This window comes from Alligator sinensis, unplaced genomic scaffold (assembly GCF_000455745.1).
Source record: "Alligator sinensis unplaced genomic scaffold, ASM45574v1 scaffold35_1, whole genome shotgun sequence".
NCBI lineage: Eukaryota > Metazoa > Chordata > Crocodylia > Alligatoridae > Alligator > Alligator sinensis.
This window is the reverse complement of record NW_005842340.1, coordinates 536,043-545,944: the sequence shown is the minus strand read 5'-3', so window position 1 is coordinate 545,944 and position 9,902 is coordinate 536,043. Positions and strand designations below refer to the sequence as shown.

The 9,902-nt window shown below is 43.1% G+C and overlaps 1 protein-coding gene across 1 annotated transcript in view; it reads left to right on the top strand.

The window, feature by feature from the left end:
• Positions 1-9,902, top strand: part of ANO2 (anoctamin 2) — a 321,678-nt gene that overhangs the window by 259,733 nt on the left and 52,043 nt on the right. The window contains exons 20-22 of the mRNA XM_025210200.1: positions 1-60; positions 881-938; positions 1,833-1,933. The exon at positions 1-60 is cut by the window's left edge and continues 82 nt beyond it. Of these exons, the coding sequence (XP_025065985.1) occupies positions 1-60; positions 881-938; positions 1,833-1,933 (219 nt within the window). The remainder of the gene's footprint in view (positions 61-880; positions 939-1,832; positions 1,934-9,902) is intronic.

Below are 9,902 nucleotides of genomic sequence, written 5' to 3'. Positions count from 1 at the left end.
CCTGCTGAAGTTTGTGAACTCTTATGCACCAATTTTTTATGTTGCCTTTTTTAAAGGAAGGTAAGATGAGTTTAAAAATGTTATATTATTTTAAATGGAGCCATACTAAAAACACCTAATGGCACGGAAGAGTCGCAAGCTGACTTTCACAGTTGCTATCGGAGTCCTAGCATGTGTTTGTCAGTGACCTGAACTGGGTCATTCCAGCCCACAGCCTATAAAGGTTGCCAACAGCTGATATAAACTATTCTAGACCCATCTAGCCTGCTCTTAAAAACTAACCAGGATGGAGATTCCACAACCACTCTATATAATCTTTTCCAGTGCTTAACCATCCCCATAGTGAGAAAGTTAGTTATTTCTGAATATCTAATCTAAATTTCCCTTGTTACAATTTAGGACTGCTGTAATGAATGAATAGCCCTGAAGGAGTTGGGACTAGGGCAGGGGTGGACGAAATATGACCTGCAGGCTGGATTCGTCCTGCCAGGCCATTCTATCTGGCCCACAGGGCCCCTCTAAAAAAAACAATTATTACTGGCCTGCAGCTGCCCCTCTGAATTATGGAATTAGAGCCTCACAGTGGGTCAGTCCTCCTATTTATATATTTGAATATTAACCTGAAGAGGGGGAGTAAGTTATTAAATGGAAAAATAAATGACAATTTTCCCTAAATTGTCAGAGACTCAAAGAGAGGTGCAATCCTTGAAACTCATTTGATTTAATATATTCAGGATTGACTAGAGTTTGAGCCAGTGGGGTCCTTCTAAAATTCATGATAGAATGACTAAATTTGAAATCAGCTGCTGTATTTGAGAAGTATTCTTTTAACTCTAATAATCTTTTTTTACCTCATTTTATATACTCCCATTGCTTACAGATTTGTTGGCCGTCCTGGTCGGTATGTGTATGTCTTTGATGGTTACCGAATGGAAGAGGCAAGTAGAAAGGAAATCGAATAGAAAACGTTAAAAAAGAGATATGGTTGAAAGTGTATTTCTGTGAAACACACATAATAATTTAAATGCACTTTATTTGCCAAAATGTTACACCTACAATACAAGAAAACCCCCAGATTCTATTAATCTTAGGCACCTGCATGGCCTCCATCTCCAACATATCTGAGCATTTCAAAACCTTAAAATGTGTTTATCCTCACAGCACCCCATGTGCTAGGAAAGGTCTATTTTCCCCCAGTTCCAGATGAAGTCTTTATGCACTGAATTGATCATGATCACACAGGAAGTCTGTGGGAGCGTGGGGTGCTGGAACCATGTCTTAGGCTCCACTCTCACCACTAGATTCTCCTTCCTCTCAAAAATATTCAAGTCTAAGAAAACTGCTGGTAAGGCATCTAACCACTCCATTCTCTTAGACCTTGAGTCTATGAACATTTACACAAACTTCCTTTAAACACTTACCTTAACACCAGTAGGATCAATCAAGGGCTTAGAGAGAAATATTTGCAAGATCGAAACCTTTTTGTTTCCATAAGGGAAGCAGTCTGTTGAATGAATATTGTTGGTACTGAATTATATTTATTATTATAAATATACAGGAAATATCTTAAAATAATATATTGAAGGCCCAAGGTACATTAAGTTATTTGAAAATTCGATATATTTTTCCATAGTGCAATTTATATTGGCAGTTCTGTAATGGAATGGAACCTGAATGGAATTGGAGTAACTGATGGATTTTTATTTAGAAATGTCTTGGTTATATGGGATTGTAGGTTCACGTCAATGTATATAGAATGTACAAGCTTTTACTTTTACACAGATTCTTTGTATTAATTCCCTCTTCATGCTGTCCTTTCTATTCACTTACAGTGTGCTCCAGGAGGCTGTCTGATGGAACTCTGTATTCAGCTAAGCATCATTATGCTTGGAAAGCAACTGATTCAAAACAATTTGTTTGAAATTGGAATCCCGTATGTATTTCAGCCTTTTTCTATTACCAGGCGCTTGTTCTTGCAAGACTGCAAATTAAGGGCCTATTTCTTATGTCACTGAATGAGAGTTTTGCTACTGACTTCAACGGGCTCTAGTTGAATATACCTAAAATGATGATAGATCACATTTCTGGTTGTGATTAAATGACCTGGCTGTATTTTACCTTAAATAATTGGTTCTATCTGGAGTAAATGGCTTAAAGAAATGATTGAATACATTAAATAATTGATCTAAATTAATTTCCGAAGCCTTGGAAAATAGACAAGGTATGATAGATGTCCTGGGAAGTTTTAAAGAAGCTTTCAGAGACACAGTGTTGAATACAAATTAGTTTAAAATGGGATGTGGGGGGGAAAGCATTAAAAAAAAACAAAAAAAAAAAACCTTAAAAAAGACTGTTTGAACTCTAAGTATTCTGTTGATTTACACACAACATCTACACATTTTTAATATGCCCATCACTCTCTCGGAGCTAAATTATGGGGGAAGATCTTGACAAGCTATAAAGCAACTGTCATTGCCATAGGAAACCACTGACAATGTAAGTTGTTGTCTACAAAAACATATGCCTCTGTGAACCTAGGTCACCTAGGTGCCACCATGCCCTATTTTTTGCCATAGGAAGGTTTATTCATAGAACTGAATTTTGGCTTGTGTGTTGAAAATGCTGGGAACTCTGTATCCCCAGTGACAGGTGGGGCTGCAGACAAAGGTCCTTCATAGAAAATGTCCTACTGCTGATTCCTGAGGCTTCACTTTTGCATTTGTCAGGTGCTTCCTGGCCTGCAGTTGGTGGCCAAATTTTCTGCACCCTGCAGAGAGACAGGGTTTTGTGGGTGTAGGTAACATAATAGTTTAGCTTACTGCTTCAGCTCCACTGAAGTTGTTTCGAGTTAATGAGTGCTGAATTACATCCTTAGGGGCAGTTCTGAAGATGGGGAATAGGAACCTTAATGAGGCTTCTGAATAATTGGGCACCACTGAGAGGAGCTTAAAAACTGCGTCCTTTTTTCCCTTTGCCTCAGCAAGAATTTTTCATGGCTAAAATAAAAGTAAAAAATATGGACCTGAATTATTCAAAGCTTGAATGTTCTTGAGTCAAGGTTCACCAGAGGGGCCTGTTTTCTCTCTGTCTCATGGAATTTAGAGTATATTCTGAGAAAAGGATGGTAAATTGTTCCCAAGGACTCTGACATGTTGAAACCTTAAAGCTTTCTCAGAGAGAACCTGGTGTGATTTTTCTCCCTGTTCCAAAAACTTACTGCTACTGGGTTTGTTTAATGGGAATTTTATGATGTTATAAATACCGCATTTATTATCTTTGATTCATGAAAGTGGAGGCTGATCCAATCAAAACACAGAGCTACTGTCAGGTTATTTCTCAATTCCCTGGCGGCACTGCTCAGAGCAAGAATGTGACGACCTTCCTGCTCCCCCTTTGGCAACAACCTACAGTGACCTCATTTGAAAACCTAAATAACTATTTAAAAACAAACATGCCTTCATTCTCCTCTTGTTATCACACCAATTAACAATGCTGTCTTTTATTAGCAAACAAGCCTTCACTTTTCTGTTGTATCCTGTTGTAGTCCTGTCCCCATTCTCACCTAAACTAATGCAGTCTCTGTCCCTCCTCCCTTCACCTATTCCCTCTACTCCACTGTCTCCCTGTGACACCCATCTTTCTTTCTAGATCAACCCTTTTTCATCATTAGGCATTTAAGTTTCCTACCTTTCTCACATTGGTCCCCATTCCTGTCCAAGAAAGGGAATGTAGGGAACAATCCTGTTGTGGCTGAGAAATGGGCTCTATAGTCTAATGGGCCTTTTTCATGTCTAGCTTTAATGGTGCTATAATTCCCTGTTTTGCACCTGTCTCGAGGTGAACAAGCGAGTCGGTGAAATGAGTACAACTCTCTCTGCAGCCCCTGGAAAGATGAAAAAAGTGCCGTAACTCTGTTCTCCCTTGCAGAAAAGATGTAACAAATATCACTTTTCTATAGGCATTTGAAGCTTCCCTTTGATTTTTTTTACTTGGGATGTAATTCTCTAAGTCAAGTCTCCTCTAAGAGAGGTCTTGTTTCTGACTGAATTCTACAAATTTTCAGAATTATTTCTATGGAACCCTTTTTGGCTTCACTGCTAATAGACCTGTTTTAGCATTCTTAGCCTCAGTATGATCTGCTTCTCTTACTCAAAAGCCAGGAATAATTAAAATGCCTGTACAGCTGAGAAGGGTACAGGCTAGATCCAGAAGGAATAACCATCCAGTGCATGCACCATGCACTTAAATAGTTGGAAACGTCTGGCTGACATCTTAATTCTACCTTGTCCACAATCAATGTTGATTGAAGACTTCTGAACTTAAGTGTCAATGTCACTCCTGTTTTGTGCAATTGTCGGGACAAATTCTAATCTTGCCTAGTACTTTTACAGTGAAAACTACTTCATAGGTACGATAGATGTAACTTTCTGATTTGCTCTACTTTTCTGTGATTTCTTTTTTCCATTTTGGCGTCCAAGAATATCAATACAACTAGATAAATGCAGTGACACCGGAATTATGCTAAGCCTTCTTGAATCACAGCTGAATGTATGTTCTCTGGGGCTGGAATTCACAAGTTTTAACAGATGTAAATATGCCACAATTCATTCAGATGTGTCAGATACCATAATTTTCTCCTTCTTGCCACAGCCATTGACCCTGAAGTGTTTCAGGGTTTGAGAACTCTGCTCTACAGCTCTCTTATGACTCCTTTTCATCAGTTCCATATTCCTATCCATACTGCAAAAATCCATGTGGTTATTTTATCCACATGGTGGTTATTTTATCCCTGTCTCAAACCTTGGTGACAAACCCTTAGGGTGAATCCTGGTCCCATTGAAGTTAATGGCAAAACTCCCATCCACTTCAGTGGGGCCAGGATTTCACCCTTTATATCCAGCATTAGTTTCCATTGCTTCTTTCAAAGTGCACTTAAATATGTTGGATGAGAAAACCAAGAGCCAATAAAATCAATTTCAAGGCACCCGTTCATAGCTGCTGTGCTGTATGGTGCATTTTAGTTCCTAATAAGAGTACATAATTAATGCTAAAATGCATCTATTATTTACAATGGAGTGTAGGCCTGTAATTCTTAAACACAACCAAAACCTCTGTTGACTTAAACGCTGGGAGTTTTGAGCATGCCTAGGGCACAGGGTTGGATGGTAAATATATAACACAGTTCAGAGACTATACGTCCATTCCCCCCCATCCTGCTCTTTTCTCCCTTCCCCAGCCCATTTTGGGAATAGTGGCAGATGTGAGTAGATGGCAGGAAGAAAATGCAAGACATTTAGTGATCTTTCCATAAACAGTTACAGGCAAGGGCAATGGGATCTTTTAGTCTTAGACTGTCCCACCAGACACTCAGGATACTAACCCCAGTAGCCTCCACTGTCTACCATCCTAGATGGGAAGTAACAGCCATAGCTGAGAGGAGTCTTCCCAGCCTCCTGTTATCAATAATCTCTCACTCTTTGAAACATTGGCTTTGTTTTTATTTCCTCCCCTGCTATGTTGCAGATAGTGATTGGTTTCTACGTTAGCTGGTGGTTTCATACAAGTCTTTAACTGCTCTACTACCAGCTCCACTAGCAGAACCAATGGTAAACTGGACACAGAACACTAAACTGGCATAGTGGTATAGATGCTGGCAACTGATCAGCAATTGATCTCCTCTTGTGGCAATCACCGTTGTATTTGATCAATCGATGTGTAGTGTGGGAACTGAAGAAAAAGTCTAGTATAACAAAAGCCCCTATCTCATTCCTTTTCTATTTCTAAATCCCTTTAGCTTCCCATTATGCTTCTTCCCTCTCCCCTATGCTCTCTCTCTTTCTGCCTCCAACTCTGTTCATCCCATTCCTTACTCCATTTCAATAGTGTCCCCCTGTACATACACACACCACAATCCCCCCCTCCCCCCCCCCCCCCCTCAAAATTACCAACCCCCCCCCCCCCCCCCCCCATCCTTAAAATTACTTTTGCCACACATATGGAATAACTATAGAATCACATAGGGGTAACAAGAGAAACCCAGAATGAACATCTCATATGCTTGCTCCCTACCCTGAGCACTCTGCTTGTGAGTCCTATTTATTTGTCCTCATCTTTTGTCTTTGTGAGCCTATGAGTTATTTGGATCAAGGATGGTGCTCCAGTGCATGAGAAGCTGAGTGACCATTTGAAGCACTGTTTCTTCTAAGAGAAAATGGGCAGCACTGTCTATCTTCAGGGATACTGCGAAAGAACCTGTGCACGCATCCCTCTCCTGCTATAGCATGATGCTCAGTCTTGACCAAGTCTGGACAAATCACACCAGTGCTACCTGCTCTAAGCTTACCTTTCCCCAAAATAGGTCTCTGTCTTATCTTTTACTCTGGTTGTCACCTTTTCTCCTTTTATGCAGCTCATTCTCCCCAGCCACATACTTTCCTTACCTTTGACCCTCACCTGCAAAAAGATGACATAATTGCCATTACTAGTTCCTTAACTTCCTCAGCTAATGAAAAAAAATGATGCTTCTATGATTCAGTCCTCCTGGGATGGGCAACTTTGCATTGCTCCTGCTTGAGGAATAATCAGGTTCACAATACTCAGAAAATAAAATGGTCCCATTCCGCTCTCCTTGGTTCTCAGTTTGCTTCAATGCCATTTTCAAATGTTGATCTTCTGGATAATTGCAAAACAATTTTCACACAACCATGTTAAAAAGTTCTACTTAGTTTTAAAAGTACAATCATCTGGGTAACTATGGAGTTCTGTAAAACTCATTTTCACTACTCTACTGTGATAGAGTTGGAGAATAACCCTGAGCATGTCTATCCAGTGAAAATCCCTGTTTTCTGTTCCTTTAACTTTCTGACACATTTCTCTTTGGTCTGAAACTTCACATGCTTGGAAACAACACAAAGGTACATTTTTGTGGAAAGTTTGAGAAGAATCAGCTTGGCTCTTTTTCAGTGAGTTGATCTTTTTAAAAGAAAATCAAAGCACTCTTTGAGGCTTAACTGATAATGGCTCAGGGTAGCAAATTTCATGCTTGGAATAAGGATAGTTCATAATAAAAAAATTAAAAATAATTCTATGTGATTGGGCACTGGATTTAGTGTACTCCCAGTTAACATAAAAAAGGACCTTTGTTCTAGTTACAGGGTTCCCAGTGGAACTCTGGAGATGCATTAAACTCTATAGCAAGGCTCCATAGTGCTACAATAGAGGATTAGATCACCCAAACTCTGTGTAAACACACCCAAACTTAATCTCTATGGGCGCTTGTACACATAACAAAAATTGGCCTTTTTTGCAGTTTAATTGCATCACACTGTACATGTGTGGGGTTTTTTATGATTTAAATGAGTTTGCTACATTGCAAATCAAACCACATCCACATGTAATTTAGTTTGCAATGTAGCTATTTGTAATGTTGCAGACTTTGACAGCTTGCCCCCCCACCACAGGAGCAGTGGGCTGAAGGCAGAAGGGCCCCAGGGTATGAGCTGCAAATGGGCCATGCAGCCCCTGAGCTGTGGAAGACTTTGGTCCTTCCTTCCATGGTGGCGGTGCCCCCTGGGGCTGCCCAGGTGGGCTGCTAGTAGGTGGGTGCAGCCCCATCTTCAGTTCAAGGAACTGTTGGATTGGGCTGTGTGCTGCCTGTGAGATGGGGCAGCACCTGCCTGCTAGCTGCCTGCCTGGTTGGGCCTGGGGGGTGCTGCTGCCATGGAGGGAAGGTCCAGAACCCTCTCAGCTCAGGGCCCACCAGCAGCTTGCTCTCCCACCAGGGAAAAAAAAAAAGGATCAGGTACCCACCAGATCCAACTTGTCCCCAAGCCCACGTGGGGAGTAGCACCTGGTGGGCTTCCAGCATGCAGGCATGTGGAAGAGTTGGATCCAACAGGTGTTGCCTGCAAGCTGGGGCAGCACCTGCACAGCCAGCACCCCACCTGCGTGGCCCTGGGAGGGTGCCGTCACCCTGGAGAGAAGGACCAGGTCCCCCTGAAGCTCAGGGGCTGCACGGCCTAGCTCACATGGGTAGGCTCTGCTAAGGAAAAAAAAAAAGTGTTGAGGGGTCTGGTCCTCTTTTTTTTGTTTGTTTGTTTTTGTTTCTGTGGAGCATGCCTGATTCTCTCATGGCCAGAGGGTGAGCTGACAGCTGGCCCTAAGCTGCAGGGGACCCAGACCTTCCCTCCATGGCAGTGCCACCCCCTGGCAGCACCTGTCCGCTAGCAGCACACCCAGGTGGCACCAGGGGATGCCACCTCCACAGAGAGCAGGACATGCATCCCCGAGCTGGGCAGACTCCAAAAGATGCGGGAAAGCTCTGGGAGGAAAAAAAAAAAGGATTAGGCCCCTCACCATAACAGTGACAGAATCCACTAAAATGAAATGGTGGGTTTGTAATCATCACAATTAAAAATCCACCATTTCAATTTAGGGGACTAAACCCCTGTCACATGTACAAGTGGCCTATAGCTCTGATTCTCAGCCAGGGTGATGCAAGATCCTTTAAAGGGTGCAGCGATAAATGAAATGTGAAGAGATAAGCAGATAAGGGTAGGTTCAGGCTTTCCTTGCCTGTCTCCTGCTGCCCCTGCCAACTGTCTGCCCCCATTGCAAGAAGGTAAGCCCTGTAATAAATAAATTAGTGTTTACAACCATTAAAACAAAAAAAAAAAAAGTGTCGCTTTACTTTAAACTCGGTGTCCTCCCACGCTGAGCCCAGTGCATGCCCAGAAAAGGAATCAAGTTAGTTGGACCTGGCTCGCTCAATATCTGCATAGATCTGCTGCATCAGTGGGGCTCTGTTGGCACTTTTATCTAATAGCTGATTAAATCTGTTATTAGAAAAAGCCCCCAAAAGCCCTGCTGAAGCACTCGAACTATACAGATGCTGTGGAGCTGGATTGAATGAATGTGCTGCTGCTTCCAAGAAAGCACTTTTTTTGTTTGTTTTTTTGTTTTTTAACATCTGTAAGCACTAGGCCTGTGTGAAGCAGCTAGTATTCACTTTGGATTTAGATTCAGCCGATTCAGGGGACAGTGATTTGATTCGGTGACTCGAATCACTGTCCAGGAATCAATTCAGCTGAATCTGATTTGGAGATTCAGCTGCAGCTGAAATGGCCAAATCTTCGATTTGGCCCCATCCCCCACCTGCTGTCAATGGCTGCCCCACCCATTCTCCCAGCTCCGGATTCTTAAGGGAAAAAAAAAAAAAGCCCCCACTCACTGGCTGCTGCCAGGTGGGGGGGGAAATCCCCACTGCCCCTCACTGCCCCATGCCATGTGGGAGGGCTCTGCTATGAGCCCCCCAACCCCCACCTGCTCTCCCAGCCACACCCCACATGGCTGCCCTGCCTGCCTCAGTTCCTGAACCATTAAAAAAAAAAAGCCCCCACTCACTGGCTCCTGCCAAGTGAGGGACGATCGCCACTGTCCTGCACTGCATAGGGAGCTCTGCCATGAGCCCCCAGAAGTCCTGAGGCCACTGCAGCAGCTTGTGATTTCAGGTTTTTTTTTGGTTTTTTTTTTTTTTAAAGGGCTGCAAGCTGGGGCAGGCAGGCCAGCTATGGGGGGCTGAGAGTGGGCAGGGGTTGGGGGGCTCATGGCAGAGCCCCCCATGCAGCATGGGGCATTGGGGGGGCAGCAGGGATTGCCTACCTCCCCCCAGCCTGGCAGCAGCCGGTGAACTGTGTCTCAGACGGCCAGAGCCGACTCAAGTTGCGTTAGAAATTGGTCGTACGTTAGGGCGGGCTGGTGAATGGAGAGGCAGACACAACTTATCGGTTGCAAAAAACTTTACTCGCCGCTTGCAATCATGACGCAGGTGGTCCGGTCGTCTGAACAACCACACGAGTTGTTCCAGCTGGCGGGGCCCAAGCCAGTTAATCCGTCCGCAATTC